This window comes from Phaeodactylum tricornutum, chromosome 7, assembly GCF_000150955.2.
Source record: "Phaeodactylum tricornutum CCAP 1055/1 chromosome 7, whole genome shotgun sequence".
Lineage (NCBI taxonomy): Eukaryota > Bacillariophyta > Bacillariophyceae > Surirellales > Neidiaceae > Phaeodactylum > Phaeodactylum tricornutum.
In genome coordinates this window covers 796004-812857 of record NC_011675.1, presented here as the reverse complement: position 1 = coordinate 812857, position 16854 = coordinate 796004, and the positions used below count along the sequence as shown (strand labels likewise).

The 16854-nt window shown below is 48.0% G+C and overlaps 7 protein-coding genes across 7 annotated transcripts; 3 read left to right on the top strand and 4 right to left on the bottom strand.

The window, feature by feature from the left end:
• Nucleotides 1-345: 345 nt before the first annotated feature.
• On the bottom strand, nucleotides 346-621 carry PHATRDRAFT_8282 (predicted protein; the record flags this gene model as incomplete). The annotated part of the gene is made up of 1 exon (XM_002179685.1): nucleotides 346-621. A coding segment is annotated over one exon (276 nt), but the record flags the coding sequence as incomplete, so codon positions are not given.
• Nucleotides 622-3931: 3310 nt separating this feature from the next.
• Nucleotides 3932-5101, top strand: ADK (kinase adenylate kinase; the record flags this gene model as incomplete). The annotated part of the gene is made up of 2 exons (XM_002179882.1): nucleotides 3932-4582; nucleotides 4661-5101. The coding sequence occupies exons 1-2, from the start codon at nucleotides 4073-4075 to the stop codon at nucleotides 5099-5101; spliced, it is 951 nt and encodes a 316-aa protein (XP_002179918.1). The 5' UTR covers nucleotides 3932-4072.
• Nucleotides 5102-5103: 2 nt separating this feature from the next.
• Nucleotides 5104-5818, bottom strand: FtrB (reductase of ferredoxin thioredoxin reductase). The gene has a single exon (XM_002179684.1). The coding sequence runs from the start codon at nucleotides 5784-5786 to the stop codon at nucleotides 5304-5306; it is 483 nt and encodes a 160-aa protein (XP_002179720.1). The 5' UTR covers nucleotides 5787-5818; the 3' UTR covers nucleotides 5104-5303.
• A 2092-nt stretch (nucleotides 5819-7910) lies between these two features.
• Nucleotides 7911-9095, top strand: PHATRDRAFT_45644 (predicted protein). The gene has a single exon (XM_002179881.1). It carries the CDS (start codon nucleotides 7925-7927, stop codon nucleotides 8978-8980), a length of 1056 nt encoding a protein of 351 aa, XP_002179917.1. The 5' UTR covers nucleotides 7911-7924; the 3' UTR covers nucleotides 8981-9095.
• Nucleotides 9096-10053: 958 nt separating this feature from the next.
• PHATRDRAFT_5902 (predicted protein) lies at nucleotides 10054-10788 on the bottom strand (the record flags this gene model as incomplete). Its single annotated transcript, XM_002179683.1, has 2 exons — nucleotides 10054-10310; nucleotides 10407-10788. Coding segments are annotated over 2 exons (639 nt in total), but the record flags the coding sequence as incomplete, so codon positions are not given.
• Nucleotides 10789-13118: 2330 nt separating this feature from the next.
• PHATRDRAFT_12097 (zinc finger family protein) lies at nucleotides 13119-13913 on the top strand (the record flags this gene model as incomplete). The annotated part of the gene is made up of 1 exon (XM_002179880.1): nucleotides 13119-13913. A coding segment is annotated over one exon (795 nt), but the record flags the coding sequence as incomplete, so codon positions are not given.
• A 61-nt stretch (nucleotides 13914-13974) lies between these two features.
• Nucleotides 13975-16577, bottom strand: PHATRDRAFT_45641 (predicted protein; the record flags this gene model as incomplete). Its single annotated transcript, XM_002179682.1, has 1 exon — nucleotides 13975-16577. One exon carries the CDS (start codon nucleotides 16575-16577, stop codon nucleotides 14001-14003), a length of 2577 nt encoding a protein of 858 aa, XP_002179718.1. The 3' UTR covers nucleotides 13975-14000.
• Between the last annotated feature and the right edge of the window lie 277 nt (nucleotides 16578-16854).

Below are 16854 nucleotides of genomic sequence, written 5' to 3'. Positions count from 1 at the left end.
GGCGGGCGGTCCGTCCGCACATGATATGGCGTACCGTCGTTGCATTTTTGATCGGAGCACGCGTGCGTAAACTAAAATGTTCCGCAATCAACTATGGTAGACCAATCTCTACAGACTATTGCGCATTACAGTAGTACCACGACAAGTTTTGCACCCATCGTCGGACAAACAGAAACTAGAGAAACATTAGAGTACACTTAGCGAACGCCACAGCATACAACACCATGAAGCGCTACAGGTTTACCCTTCGGTGTCTACAGTTCGTTGCCGTACTTCATCTTCGGGGGTTCCCATGCTCGTTCCCGTTTCACCCTCGATGTTGCCACCCTTGGCTGCATTTTGCTTGGCGTAGTAGGCTTCCATCGCCGCCTTCTGCCGTTTCATGTCTTCTTGGGCCAACTCTTGATAGTACTTGCGACGATCTTCGTCTAGACTTTTCCAGCGCTCCCCCACCATACGGGCCAGGTGCTGAAAGCTGATCTTGCCGTGCGTCTTGCGGTGTGGGCGACGCTTCTTCTGAGCCGGAATCATTGGTCGCATCAAGGCCTTCGGCTTGGACAGGGGCTCGTCCGCTTTGGGCTCTTCTTCCTTGTTGGCTTCTTTGACGGTACCATCTTCCTTGCCTTCTTCGGTATCTTCCTTCTTGATTTCGTCGCCACCTTCCTTAGTGTCGTCAATCTCCTTCAGAATGCGTTCTCGCTCTTCGGAAAAGAAGAGATTGTAAGCACTCAACGGACGCCGGGGCATATCGGCAGGTTTCTTCTTATGCGTTCGCTTCTTCTTGACTGGCTGATTGTGCATACCCATGCCTGGCATTTCCATCTGCATTTGGTATTTGAATGCACCACCCATATTTTCGTACCCCCGTTTGAAACCCCGGCCCGAGAAATCCCGCATTTCTTGAGTCCGTGCATCCATCATTCGTGTAGGCGATCGATCAATCCGCTCGGCGGCATCCTGCAGAATCGATGCGTGAGTGGGAAGATTCATGGCAACGTCAGTTATGGATTTGCGTCCGTAGGGATCGTAGGAAAGCATGGCAGGATGGTGTGATGGATAGGCGCCTGCGGTATTGTGACTCACAGAGTAGGGACCGGTGCTGGCAGAGGATGCTCCCGTCGGGTTTTCGTACAAGGACGACATCCCCGGTAGGGTGCCACTGCGCGCCGCCGCCGCCCGACCTTGTCGCAATCTCATGAGTTCGTCGGCTAGACTCTGCGTACTGCGACCCTTCTCCCCCGCGATATGACCCCGTTGTCTTCTGGCGATCAGCAACTGCAACAATAGTTCCTCTTCTCGATCCGCCTGTGCGCCAACGTTCGGACCACCGGTAGTACTTGAAGTGTTGCCCGTTGCGCCCGATCGACCCAGGTGACTGCCTCCTGTTCCCGGCATGCTTCCTCGCGAAACAACGGTTTCGTCCAATACCGGAGGTGGAAAATTGGAAGTGTTGCCCATTTGATTGTAGTATTGGCTTGGATGCGAGTTACTAGCGTTCATGGCAAAGCCTCCTCCTGCTCCTCCTCCACTCATGCCGGTTCCCGTGCCGTAGGGATGGTGGTGGGTAGATATGCGAGGCTGTTGCTGTGCCATTCTCGGTGACACCTCCCCCGGCATCATGGGGTAATTGGTTGCGTGCATGTTGGGACTCGGAATTGACATATCGTGTCGATAATGTTGTTGTTGTTGCTGCTGCTGATGTTGCTGTTGTTGTTGATAGCCAAGGTTTTGTTGCGTAGTCCCGGCGCCTCCCATCATACTCGCGTACGACGGTTCCATCATACTGTTGTTGCCCCCGACTCCCGAAATATTCCCCCCTCCCATGGCGTACCGCTGCATCATGATATCTTCGTGATAGCCGTAGGCTTGTTGTTGTTGTTGCTGTTGCGTCATTTGTTGCTGGGAGTGTGACGTGGGTCGAGCACTGCGATCCGTGTAGCTCGAGTGTTGATAATTGTTACTGTTGTTGTTGTTGTTGTTGTTACTACTGTTGTTGGGATGGTGTCCGTAGTTTCCACTACTTGCACTACCATCAATGGGATTTATCCCGTCGGAAGATGGTCGGGGCATCATGGGATTGATTGAATGTGAATGAATGGTACTGCAGTATACGGTGGGTATCGGCACCAGCAATACTGGAGTTGGATATAGAGGGGGGTACCTCTATTTGAAAAAAAGGCAATGTTCCCTCGAGACTTCGCACTCAAAGTACACACACACACACACACACACACACACACAGAGTTCTGCGACGTACGGAAGAGTATCACGACAACACACACCACCAAAACAGAATTGATGTGAGGGAAGATAAAGAAGAAACGTGGAGGGGCGTGTTTTGCCAAAAGTCCCAAGCCGTGTTCGCCAAAACAAGACGGAGTGGAAAGCGCGGAGTCAAAAAGACGTTGGGGTGTGTGGTCTATGGAATATAGTCCAATACAGTGTGTAGGGGTGCGACTGTTCCAAAAGAGCCCCCCCACCACTTTTTTCCTTCCTTGTGAGAGAGAGGATGGACGAAATGTTCCCCACGAATCTGACACGTAAAAAGACTATAAAGAGCTCTGGAAGCAAAAAAGTGAATTTGCCGCACTTTATTTGGTAGGAAGGCGATAGTGCGCGGCCACAGAAATATCGCCTGTTCTACTATGGTCTACCAGTGGCGATAGTATTTTGCAGGGCGGTCTGCGTGTGTGTGTGTGTGAAAGAGAGAGGTACCAAGCACTCCGGCTGTCCAGGGCATCCCGAAATGGTCTTTTCAACGCAGAAAACCTACCGCAGTTTACACGTGCCGTTCGCCCAGTGCAGCTGAGGTACCGAATTGATATGCCCCCGGGCACGCAATAGTCGGGAAAAAGGGATAGGTCATTCAAATTTACGAGGGCAATAACAATTAGAATCAAATGTATTTATTTTCAGCATCGCCATCCCGCTCTCCATGATCTACGCCTTTTCTATGCCCCGATCAATATTTTCCAACGAAGCACATGAGCCATAACGAGCTACAAAATTCGAATTCATAGAAGTCCCAGAATACTCTAATCCATCTCGAATCGAATACATATGGCTACCTGCCTTACTTGCCTTTGTAGATTTGGAAAGACGTAGGCTTGCGCGAAAAGCCAATGATCTTAGGGCATTTGAATGACAGAAAGACACTCCGTGGTATGACTTCGCATCTTCGCAGGTTTGTCGAATCAGGATCAACTTCCTAGATATATCGAATATTTATAGACGTGGAGTAGGCAGGTTTCCCATTCGAGTGTCGTGTTTTGAGCTTCCACATTGAAGTAGAACCATAGCGGCAATGGTTCAAAGGAACTCGGATTTTGACAAGATTCTACAGGACTCTTGGATAGCATAACAGGAGGAAATAGGAGTCGTAAATCTTGACAGTATTTGGTGATCTTCGATATTAAATGATCGAGAAAAAAAGTAAGAATAAACTATAAACACATTCACAGAATACGATTGAGCAAGACTAGAATTCGTTAGGAGAGGTCACGTTTGTTCGTTCATTTTGCTCTCTACAAGCTCTTGTTTTCTCTTCATTCATGCAACCTTATATCGCTGTTTCTTGTCATCGGAAGTATAACGAAAGCAACTCGTGTATCCTGTTCGATGACGAACGAAGCCACTGCCAAGTTCAGTGCGGACGGGATCTTGTGTCGAACCTGATTCGGGAGTAGGGGTTGGATTTTCATACTCTGGTTAATGTGCTCCAATCCGGTGATGGTCCCTGTGATGGATGACTGACAGATAGACAGACTTCCACTTCCACCTGGACTGCGCTCGTCCGCATCCGCAAATTCACAGTCAGTCAGTGCTCGATCTCGTCCGTCTGGTCCCGTAGCGTGAATCGGCCGTCGAACTGGACCGGAAATCAGTCGTCGACAGCGCTATTTGTCCGACACTTCGACTGTCCCGTCCCACGCCATTTGGGAGGTTTGAAATCCCACCCGCTTGCGACTGACACAGAACGCTCCACAAATTTGAGAGTCTTCGTTGTTTGTCTCGGCTAGCGCTTTTTCGATTCCTACGGATCGTCTTTCTCTTCGACCGCCATTTGAAAACAATGTTGCGCTCATTGGCATTCACTGCTTCGGTGGCTTTGCTGTTCTCGCTCGATCCGTTGTTGGCCTTTGCTCCGATCCGGACCACAACGAGTGTTGCTTCGCCATCGGGCGTTTCCATTCGAGCACAAACTGGCGATCAACTGTTCGCGGCAGCGCAGGATGACAATTTTGAAGGCATCGATTTGGTCAAGCTACTGGGCAAGAAGCAGCTAAAGCGCATGGCGCGAAAAAGCCAATCCCATCGGCGTTCCGACAAGCCCGCCGGACCCAAGGCTTCAATAGGTGCAGGATTCGTCGCGAAAGACCCCGTGAAGATTATCATCGCCGGTGCACCAGCCAGCGGGAAAGGTACACAGTGTGAAACGATCAAGGAAAAGTTTGGCGTCGTGCATCTATCGACCGGAGACATGCTCCGTGCTGCCGTGGCGGCCCAAACACCGGTCGGGAAGCAAGCGAAAGAATATATGGACAGTGGAAAATTGGTCCCGGATGACGTGATCATCGGTGTGGTACGTTTTTGTGCGGTAATGAGGTGCCTGGTTTGTACGTCCGCCAATGTCCTCAACGTGCCCTTCTTTTTGCGCCAGGTCAAAAATCGACTGATCGAAAAGGATTGCCAATCCCAAGGTTGGTTGCTTGATGGATTTCCTCGTACACAGGCTCAAGCTTTGGCTCTGGAGGATGCCGGTGTTTGTGCGGATTGCTTCATATTCTTGAACGTGCCGGATAGTGTCTTAGTGGAACGAGTGGTGGGACGCCGGACTGATCCGGACACGGGAAAGATCTATCACATGACTTTTTCGCCACCAGAAGACGAAGAAATAAAAGCCCGTCTAGTGCAACGATCGGATGATACCGAGCAAAAGGTCAAAGTTCGCCTGGAACAGTTTCATGACAATGTGGATGCGGTCAAGGACAAGTACACCAACATTATGGTTACGGTAGACGGTAACCAAGCACCAACTCAGGTTTCCAAAGAAATTTTGGAAGCCATCGAAGAGAAGGTCGGATCCAAGGTTGGAGTATAGTCTGGCTTTTTTTGGAGCAAACATTATTTTAAACTGTGCAATCTTCCGCGTCACTGCGCAAAGTATCTCGTGAACAATTTATGGGTGTGGATCTTCTCGGTAGATAAACTATAGGGAGCTGATGGATTTGCATGGATCCGAGCCTGAGCTCGAGCTTTAGTAACAGCAAGATATATTGTATAAGTTCAGCAACGGCAGCATCTTACATGCTCATTCCCTGACTCCCTTCAATCACTTCATCGAATGTAATGTTAGTTTCTTCGCCAACGAAATCATTGTCGTCTGTCAAGAAGAGCATGCAGTGGCATTCCTGTCGTTCTCGCATTGGTACACAAGGGCAGTTCCAGTAACCATCCTTAGCTTCCTTTTCCTTGTCATCGTAGAAGCGACACGGACAGAGCGGTGCTCCCAACGTCACCTTGTGCTCAGCCAGTCCTTTGATTACTACGGCAGGAACCGATTTGTCTGCACAGAGCTTGGTATCTGAAATCTGTAAGTATTTATTCGTGAAGGCCGTCATCGCCTTGGTTGCTTTCTCGACAGCAATCTCCTCTTCTTCCGGCGTCATCTCTTTCGCCATATACACAGTACCGCCAACCCGTCCAAACGATGGCTTGGAGACGGGCATAAAGGCTTGCGTCAAAGACAGAACCAAAAGAGCAACGAAACTTAAAAATACTTTCATCTTTCCAATTGATGCGAATGGTTGACAGGTTGCTGCAACTCTTGTCTGGATCATGATCAAACGCCGCGGACTTGATGGATGTCACTACGGAATCCGCGATTCGAGCTAACCTAACAGGAAAGAACGATTGTGTCTGGATAATGCAAACGTCATCATTTGCGAAATCTTGAAACGCTGCGTTAGATCGCTCGCCGAAATGAGGTAGCATTGTGATATGCCATTAGATATCTTTGGCTTTGCATTTACTGTGAATCTAGTAGTTATTGGAACTTTCTCTGACTTTTTTAGTTTTCCAACAAAATAGCAATTTGTGCCAAGAGTGAGACTTATTACTGCCCACAAATTTCTCGGCCGCCATTGGATTTCAGCTTCCAGCTCATTGAATAGGTCTAACTGTAAATGATTCCGTTTGCGCATTTTCGACGTGCTCTTCAATATTTGGCAATTGCTACTAGGGTGGAACGGTGCTTGCGTTGGAATGGCTTATCCAAGCCGCAATGCTCTCAAACCTCAATTGTGATTGCGACGGATACCTAACAGGCCAACGGAGAAGGTCTCTATTGCAAAGATCTAATCAGTGCTATGATTGGTCACAATTTCGCCAATTTTATTGAAATACATTTTGCAAGGTTGGCTACGGTTTGTCCATGGCAACCACTTTGTCTGCCGCTAGACCTTGGGTAGTGTACAGAGGAGTATCTCCAGCAACTGCTTTGCCCGCACTTGTTCATGGAGCATTGTCAGCAGGATATTGGAATGTGGGAACTACGGAAATTTGGCAAACAAGCCATGCCATTCAAAGAAATTACCCAGTTCTGGGTTATTTGCACTATATTCTTGAAACAGTACATAATCTCATTGAACAAGTTGCTTTGCATTGAGAACTTTCAATAATCCATTCTCATCAGCTGAGGTAAATCCTTTACACAGATTTGACCAGAGCTTTGACAATTTATTGTCAAAGCAGACAATGACAGTAGACCATTCAAACAACTGCAACAAAATCAGATTTATCAAAGGGCAAAAAATGTGGACAAAACTACATCATTTGGAACCTGATGTGATGTATACCATGTTGAACACAAATGGGCCTGCCATAGTATGTGGCCTGTCAAAATAAAGGAAGAAGCAAGAAAGAGGGCTACTGCAGGTACAGACTTCCACTACTTTTTTCTAGCATCTCTTTCAAGTGCCAATAAAGCAGTCCTTTTCTTCCAGTTTTCTTACCTCAAGGTGCGTAACTCTAAAGCCACCACTGCATTTTGCTGGGCCATGCACAAGGAATGCATGCCTTTGCTTAGGAATGCAAAATCTTACGGTTTGCAATGTGATCATAATCAAATCTTGGTGCATATCCTGGGCCGGTTTGTTGCAATCACAACCAAGCTAATTATAAATCCAATTCAAAACTATGATTGGGCCGCAATAAATTGGATTTTGGGAAGCAGGGGCTGAGACAAATTGACCAACCTTTTAGAGGATATCTTGAGAAAGGGTGCTAGGGTCATCACGTTAGTCTAGCTTTACAATGTGCGCTCTTTGTTTTTTTCTTTACAGCAAGTACTTTGCAAGCTGTACGTCTATTCCTCTTGAGTGCTTTGATAGACTTTACCATGGCCATGCAAAGGATAAATTCTATTGATGAGCACAAACAACCAATGAAGATCCCAGTTAGGAAAACAATGAACTACAAAGATTATGAGGCTACACTGTACTTTGATATTCATAGGGGCTGAAGGGCTGTGTGGCATTGTTGGAAGCGACTAGACGTTTTGTAGTAGGCGATTGAACTTCGGGGAGACGTACTTACAGTTATCAGGAGTTGGATCAACAGTTCCTCTCGGTGCGGAATTGTTGGTCACGCGACAGACATCGACGAATGGAATCATAGGATGGTTATGATACAGCCGAAGAATGTAGGAGGACCGCGAGGATCTCAATTTACAGTTAAAATTTCCGGGTCTTGCAACTTTTCGAAATTTCTTGGTTCAACGGATGATTGCTTAGAGGGGATCCTTGTCTCTCACATTTTGAGAAGGAGCATCGACGAAAGAGGTACCAGTAGCCCTAAAGGGATTTGCTCAGAATCCAAATGGTTCCTTCCTCTCACTTTGTCAACGACATGTGGAAAGGAAACAATGGTAAATTTGAATCCACCTGCAGACTCCACTCCTGCCTTGATCAGCAGGGATGAAAACAAAAAGGTCTCGACAGATCACACGTCGACTTCGACCACCATGTACGAAGTATCCGATGCTAGCTCTTTATCATCTACGCTTTTTGCATCCGATGGCGATACATCAGACTCTTCGAGAAATAATGAGTATTCACCTGTTGCCTCGAAACTCGTTCACACGATAGCGTCAGGATTTGCGAACAGCTTTGACGAGGAAACTACAAGTGATAAGAGCACAGACGACCTTTCAACTTTGTCTAACTTCCCCCAAGAGGCATGGGAAGCGCGCAAAAAGAAAACGCATTTTCTACAAAGGGCTTCTTCGCCGGAATCAGAAGTGACCCATATTTCCCAGGCATCAGAGTTTTCTCCCAGAACTATTGCTTCGCGGTGGGCTCGTCTTAGTGGTATGACAAGTGACTCGTCTGTATCCGATTCTCCCTGGGTAGATACCAGCGATTCGTCCGATTCTTCTTGTGGAACAAGCAGAACTGAAGGATATAATTATTCTTGGTATAGTTTAAGTGCAGGAAACGAAAAGCCTTTTATCACAGGCAAATCAGACCTTGTTAAGGATATTGAAAGCGACAGATACTCATTTGTTGGTCAAGGATTTTCTCACGCCAACCGGAAATCCGACGAATGGCATGGCAGAGCGGTGGCAATCGCTCCTGCGGCTGAGTGTGAAGTTAGCAATGGAGTTGTCGCTCAGTCGAGCCCAGACCAGATTCCTGCAGGCTCGCACCGCGACAATATTTCTCCCGTCGGAATACGATTCTGTGCTGTTCCTTCCCAGCTAAGCAGCTTTGATCGTCGACAAATGGAACACGGTGAAATTCCTCCGCCTTTGCCAGCATCGATTGCACAATCCGCATCGAAGGAATGCGATGCATCGCAAAGGAACACTTGTTCGTTGATTGAAGAGCGGAGCAAGATCGAGATATTCTTTATGGCGGTGATTTTGGTTTGCTCTGTTATTCTGCTTGTGCTTCTTGCACTGATATTGGAGCAGAAGTAAGAATTGACGTATGGTTTTATCAGGTTTGGCAAGCCATCGTGACTCACAGACTGCCAATAATCATGGTTGGTACATTCAAACTTAATAAGGAAGTAGAAATTTAATTTTGGTGTGCAATTTTTGTTTTGCGCTGCTTTCGCTTAGGAGCCGGATGGGATTCTGTGCCCACATCACACCGCTTAACATGACGAGCGCTCCACCAGCCAGAACCGTACCAGAAGCACAGCTGGGCGTTCCTTGAAACGGGCTCTGTGGTTAAAAATTCGAGAGCAGCAAGCCTACCGTGTCGTTTACCGAAGTATTGAAACGTCGATCTAAGGTTTTGGCGCTCCGAGGGTCCTGGGCAAGCAGCAAATTGCATCACATCGCCGGTGTCCTTAGGGTTGACAACACCGTTGTAGTTGTTGATCTTTCGTTTTCTTAGACCGCTTTCTGCCTGAAAATTGGATCCACTGACTGGGTCGGGAGGATAAAATGACAACGAACGGTCTTCTTTGTCACTGGTCGAGCATTTACCGCGGATTCCATGAAAGGCAATCCGGTAGCGAGCTGGCAAATTATAGCGAGCCACTAGGCATTTTCCAACTTTCGGGTGACTAACAATCCTTAGAGCTCCGTCTCCATTTTTTAGATGACGATCGCAATATGGCACAGGTATCGGTTCTCCTTCCCGACTTAGGACTAAAGTACTACAGCGCCTGCCGGATCTCGTATGAGCCCAACAGATAACAGGCTTCGAAATCGTCGTTTTGTTTTGAGGCTTGACAGCGAGCTTTACCGAATGATTGCTAGCCATTCGCATATACTGTCAGATAATCGTCGGATGTTCCCCTGGAAAAATTCGCGAGCTGACTTTTTTCAGATAAATGCTGTCAGCCACGAAATTGTTTACATATTAGTTTGTTTACCAACAAGGGGCTAACATTTATGTCAAACTACCAAGAACAGTCTAAAGCTCGCTGTCAACTTGCAGCATGATCAATGATGACAAGACATGTGAAAACTGACAGTAGAGTTCTTTTTTACAATGCAACTCCAAGTTTTAGCTTCAAGGACTTCCAAGCCAAAGACCACATGGCCTTAAAAGGTGAGCCTTCCAACTCTTCAAAAATGGCAATGTTAAGACCAAAAACGTAGTTTGCTTCGTCTACAATCTCTTTCTTTTGCGCATCAGTTAGGTCCAAAGCGTTCAACCTAGTGTACCAATCGGTTATGAATTCCTTCGTGTCATCAATTTTGTCAAATTCGTAGAACGAAACACCCTGGCCGTCCTCCAGATTTAGGCTCCGAGTTGCCATGCCCTTCATCATTTGACCACCAAACAAGTCGCCTACAAGAGAGATAATGTATGTTGGTTGTTTCGTTTTTCTCAGAGTGCTAAAATGATTGCTGCGTTGCCGGTTTCACTTTCGAGCTGTCTCCTTACCTAAGTATCGCGAATACTGATGTCCAATCAGGTTGTAAGGTTTGTTCTGAGCAACTTGCTGAATACGGGCAACGTATGCTTGCGTTGCGAGCGACGGTGAAGGTAGACTATCCCTCCAAGACAAACCGTAAAAGTATTCCATGTCCCGTTCGAGGCTCGCGAGCCGACGTAGCTCATCATCGTCCAAGGTTTGCACGCTGACGTCCTCAACCGTATCGAACGCGGTTTCCATGGTATTATACACGTAGTACAAGCTAGTGACCAAAGTACGGTAGGAATCGCGAGTACTAAGGCCCTTGAAGAATCCCGAGACGAAAGCTGTGTTTTCCGCGATGGAGTGGGATTTTCGCGTCCCGTCATCCAACAGGAATGAAAGGCCCGTCAATCGAGGGTTCTCAATCGTCGCTTGCCCGTCATCGCCCAATACACCCTGGTTTTTGATGGACACGCTTGTCGTGAGGGGGGTCTTGTGGCAGTTGGTTTGCTTTCTCGAGACGGAAGGAGCAAATGCCTGGCTCGTACGGATTGGGCTGGCCGCAACAGCTAGTACAGCCAAAAGACGAAGCTTCGTAATATTCCTCATTGCCCACTGCTTGAAAACGCTCTTGACTGAGACTAACAGTAAGATGCAGTTATCTCTCACAGTCAACGTATATCCTCATCAGGTCCCGACCATCTTGTCGTCATCGTTAACCGGACGACTATGCTGTGAAGTAAAATCGCCAAGCTGACTCATGAAAAGAACGCAATCCAGTCTTGTAAGTTCGTGAATGAGAGGTATCGACGTCAGACGGGATTACCAGGAAGGTCAATCATGAGAGTAGCGCGTGCTTGTCGTGGGCTTTCTGTGCCCCTCACCAGGCGTGCTGTTCTCGGCCCCGCCTGACAACTGATACGAGAACCGAAATGAGCCAGACCGCCCCCTCAGACTGCTGCCACCGGTAACAAATCCTTTCCCAACCCCCTCCCAAGTGTCCCAACGAGAACACAGGTGCGTGTAGACACACGCACAAGGAAAGGAGTTATTCGTCGCAGCGTCCTCAAACGCGAAGCCGGTCTTAAATGGAATCTTCATCCGCGGCTGCAAAAAAAATGGACTTTCCTGTGGTACAATCAGTCCCATCACCAGCGTCAGATCCAAAAGTTGATATCGATCCAATTCTACCGGAAGACGACATGGTGATTAAGCGTCGAAAGGAGCTTTTCGGAGATTGCGCGTTGATCGAAATCATTCATTTGCACGATTGCTTGCGCGGTGCTTTAAACGCCCTCCGCAAAGACGTGCACGCACTAGCGGCTCAGATCCAGCAGGAAAACGCTCCGATCGAACTCGTGGCGGATCTTGAACGTCGTGTGTCCGGGCGATTTAAGGTTATTTGGTCTGTTTTTCGTGCACATTCCTCGGCCGAAGACGAGTTCATATGGCCGGTACTTCAGGCCAAAACGCAAGGGAAGATTCGCGGCAGTCCGCCCCGTCAGCAACCGGGGGAAGAAACAAATGCGGAGGGCGAGTTGGTTGTGGCTGAGTCCGAAGCCAACGATGTTATCGAGCAAGAAGAGTACGAAGAAGATCATGCGGATGAGGAGCGCATGTTCTCGCAAGTAGACACTATTTTGTGCAAACTACGAGAGGTCTTACTTCAGTGGAGGGACGAGGATGAGAAGAAGACTTCCACTGAGCCCTTGATGTCTGCGCTTCCCTTGGACCAAATTTCTCAAGAAATGAGGGAGCAAACAAATCGACTCGCACGACATTTAATGGAACACTTGGATAAGGAAGAACAGCAGTGTTTGCCTCTTGTAATCAAGCATCTGTCGAAGGCGGAGATCCATGAGCTGGTAGGGAACATAATGGGTAAGCGCTCGGCCGATACGATTGCTCAAATTATGACCATGGCGGTGCAAAATCTGGACGAAGAAGATCGTATGGAAATGGTGAAGGTTCGTTTGGTGTGACTGGTTCTAAATTGTCTTCACTTTCGATTAATTTCAAGCAGCTCACATTGTCTTTTGGTTACGATCAATGAATAGTACATGAAACAAAGTATGGCAGGTACATTTTTCGATCGTTGGCTTCTTATGTCAGGCTGGATGTCGGAAACATCCACGACAGACGGAGCAAAAAAGAGACCTAGTGCTTCATCCTCTACGTGTGAAAACACAGACTCAAAGCAGAAATATAAACGCACAGAGGAGAAAACCACTACACTCCGCGCTGGCATATCCCACACAGTACCATCAGGAGTATCCATTACGAGCCAGGCCGAACTTGAAAAGCTTATTCGTGCTATTGCTACTAACCACGCATTGACTGCCGAGCAGAAGAACACTACGATTCAGGGGTTAAGGGACAGCGTCTGGAAGAGTAATCAGCGCGAAAAGGAAAAGCGTTTAACAGAGGATCAGCCCACTGTGGTCAACGAAACCCGCGCGAATGGACGTGCCTTTTTATGCCAACCTACCTCCACGAAGGGAATATCGCTCGCATCTTCTCACGTGACATCCACATCATCAACTGTTGCAGCATGTACGAGTTCGCGAACTCGTCGGGTTACACCCCCGTCTGTATACTTCAAAAAGAATGAGGAAGGAAAACTAGAAATGGTCTGGAGTACAGAAACGTCTCTTCGTCTGCCAGAGGATGGTACCGTTCCTCTGTTCTCAGCAGCAGAGCTGGCTCCCACCTATCACGACGGTGCGGCCGGTACCGTGTTGGGATGTCCTCATTATGCACGCGCCTGTAAACTGCGTCATCCCAAGTCAGGACGATTGTACACATGCCGACTGTGTTGTGAACAAGAGCGCGAGATGCCGATGAAAGATCAAGATGAGCCGTTGGATCGGTACGCAGTGACTGAAGTTATGTGCATTAAGTGCACAGCATTGCAACCAGCCGAAGATCGCTGCATTAATGCTGACTGTGAATCACGGGGGAGACCCTTTGCGAAGTATTTCTGCCGCATTTGCCATTTGTACGATGACGGATCTCGTCCCATCTTCCACTGCCCGTATTGCAACACTTGTCGACTCGGGCTTGGGCTCGGTATAGACTTCCGGCACTGTATGCGATGTAATGCATGTGTCTCGCTAGCGGACGATGCTCACCATTGCATCCCCCAAAAGCTCCAGGGGAGCTGTCCCATCTGTCGCGATACTCTGTTCCAGTCAACTGAGCCTCTTCGTGGGTTGAAATGCGGTCATGTCATGCACCTTTCCTGCTTTACACAATACCGACGTGGTCATGCATACACCTGCCCGTTGTGTATGCGGTCGATGGAAGACATGAATGACTATTTTGCGTTGCTCGATGCTGCCGTTCGAATGCAGCCCATGCCGACAGCGTACCTTTCCACGCTGAGTAATATTTACTGCCAAGATTGTGATAGAACTGGTCAAGTTCAGTACCATTTCGTCGGACAAAAATGTCTGGAGTGCGGTTCTTACAATACGAGAGAAATGGGGCGTGTTCATAATTCTCCGACGAGTACACCACCACCGCAGCCTTGATTGTTTGCTCACTTAATACACATGCGTTGCATATTCTTCTTCCTATTTCCGTAAAGTCTGCTACACTAAGTCACCTTTGTACTATCTTTATGTGTCCTCTTTATCCGGTCCACAGTCAACGATTATAGGGAAATCAATGTCTTCCTCGTCGTCGTTGGGATGCACGATAGATATTTTGACTGATTCTAGGCCTGATTTGACTTTAGATGAGCTCCTCTCTTCTGAGCCGTCTGTTTCGAGTTTTTCCTTGACTTTCTCGTTCATGTCGAGCGCTATGACAACGTCGGGAGACCTAGCTATCGGTTGTGAGCTCGCTTTCAAGAGCCTGCCTTCTTTGGTTTTTTTCTGATGGCCTTGGATAGACTGGCTCGGCGAGTCTACACGTTTTCGAGATACTTTCTCCTGCTCCTGAATATTCACCCTTGCATCTTCGAAGCTCTCTTTCATCCTAGAGGCAGTAGACGTGTCGGATTGTATTGGCTGCTCGCTTCGCCGAACGACAGCAATAGCAGGAGCTCGTGGAGTGCCAAATGAATCGCAAATTCTTAAGACCAAATAAGCTCTACTGGAGACTGTTTCATCCGAATCTCGCAACATCATGTATGCAACGGCATTTAGATCATGTACGATCGAACTTCTGGCACCATTAGGCCAAGGAACCGAGGCTGCATCAATGGCGAGGTCGAGAAACGAAACTTTCACATGACTCGATTGTGCGATTGGCAATTTTGGCGTCGCCGTTGCGGCAGACAAGCAAGCAACGATAACTGAATCAACCAAAAGCCTCGTTTCAACGGTCAAATAATCGCCACCGGCTACCAAGCATCTACTTAAGCATCTCGCGCACATCGCCACTAAATCATTTTTCTCAGTCAGTGATCCCCAGTTGTCTGGATCAGATGCATCTCCCATATTGAGTTGTTCGACAAGATAACCGACCGTGACGAGAATAGATCGTTCCGTGTAGCTTACGTCCCGAGAGCAAGAAATTCCTGCCAGCTGAGACTGTTTCACTTTGGCTTCACAGCCGAATGTAAGGACGTACTTCAAGAAAGATTTGACGGACGCCGTTCGAGTCAGAATAGAAGATTGGAGCCATCTCCTCCGTTTGTTATCGCCGAAAGCGGAATTCACCGGCTCTAAAACATTTTTAAGTGCTCCCGAAGAGGCAGTTAGTAGAGATCCGTACGTTATTTGCGCTATTCTCTTCGCGTAAGGCAGCAAAACAGATGAGCCCAAGTCCGTTTGTAGATGGTCCAAAAGTTCGTGACCAAGGATCTTGACTTGATTCGCTGCACCATAAACCAGCACCGATGGGCTAAGGCACCCGTTCTCAATGGATTCTCGTCGAAGCCGTTTCTTTGTCGTGAAGTAAGCTGATTCCGCAGAAACGGGAAACGAAAGCAAATTCTCAGCAGCACTCAACAGACTCGGAAGATCTACACTTGCGGCCAAAAGACCATCGCCTCCGGTCTTTTCGAGAGTATGAGGAGACAAGAGATCTGTTACGACAAAAATCAACCCTTTGACAAGATGCAGGAAACTGTCAAGACGATGATTTTCGTCGTCAGCAGCCCAAATAGAATCAATCCATTCCTTGATCTCTTCAGGGATTGCAACGCTGCCGTTCACACCACGAATATTTGATTTTTCGTACTTTCCGATGGGAGCGATCGATTCGAAGGTTCTCGATAGCAACGCAACGAAATCAGCCATGGTATAACTCCATCGAATCGACGGAGTGGCACGATCCAATCCGCCAGCAAACGGCAGCGACGCAAGAAGTGCAGCTGCAGCACGCAAGACATCTTTGTGCGAGACTGAAAGAGCCGTCCAACCCGTTTGCGCAAGACGCGTGACAATCGCAGTGCTCCTAGAGAGCTTCGTGCCAAAAAGTCCCACGAGCGATGCTTCTGCACGCAGGGAACATGTGAGAGCGTGTGCAATATCGCCCTGGCTCGAGCTTAAATGAAGCATTCCTGTGGATCGTTCCAGTCTTTGTAAAAGGGATGCCACGGTTTCATCCAAGGCTACAAGGATCGGTTTTCCGGAGTTAGCGACCAATTCATACTCTGCAATTGTGCAAGAAGGGTCTGCTGCGACGGCCTGTGTCTGGACAAACTCACAAGTAGCCGTCATGAAATTGGCAGCTAGGGCTATCAAGATTGCTGGTGTCACGTACGTCCCGCTAACACTATCGTCGAATTTGTTGCTGTTTAAGACACGAAGTATTGCGGATAGAGTTAAGTGGATGTCCAATGCCATACCATTTCCGTTGTTGGCCCCATTGTCATTTTCTACGTGGATTCTGAGGTCACTATTCTCAATACGGCCTGATCGTTTCTGACTTTGTGTACTACGACGACCGCGGATGCTACGGCTGCCAATTGATGTTTGCGACGTGTTGCTATCGCCAAAACTCGAATCTGCCAAGACCTTCGCGGCCAGCTCAACGTTCCCCTGCAGTAGACCCCGCCGCGAAGTCGAGGCAATAAGACGTTGGAAGCAAGAAACAATTTCGTCCATTTGACTGTCATGGCTGAAGCCATTCTTTTCCAATAATCGCAGGAGAGTCAAAAGATGTTGCCCGATTTTCGAGGGTGGTGGGGTAGGGGCTCCGTCCGGTCCTGGTGGATTTATTCCGGACTTCCCAGCGAGCGTCATGTGCAATGCAGATCTGTCGGCGCGAAATAGTGAGCTTCGCGAGATCTGAGAACAATTATTTACCAGTCGTCAACTGAGCTTTCTGGATGTGGTAGAAAGGTTTGGTGACCTGCAAGAGAGGTTTGTTGACATGCTGCAAGGTCCCTCGTCCTACAGTTTTGGGGGCTGTGTATGTTTTTGTTCTCGGGAAATTTTGGATGGATGTATTAACAGTAAGTGTAAAATGAAAACTTCTCCGATACGCAGGCCAGACGTTTGTTTTACAGTTACAGTTAAT

Coding starts and splice junctions, on each gene's coding strand:
- FtrB (XM_002179684.1), bottom strand. CDS start 5,786: ATGAAAGTATTTTTAAGTTTCGTTGCTCTTTTGGTTCTGTCTTTGACG.
- PHATRDRAFT_45644 (XM_002179881.1), top strand. CDS start 7,925: ATGGTAAATTTGAATCCACCTGCAGACTCCACTCCTGCCTTGATCAGC.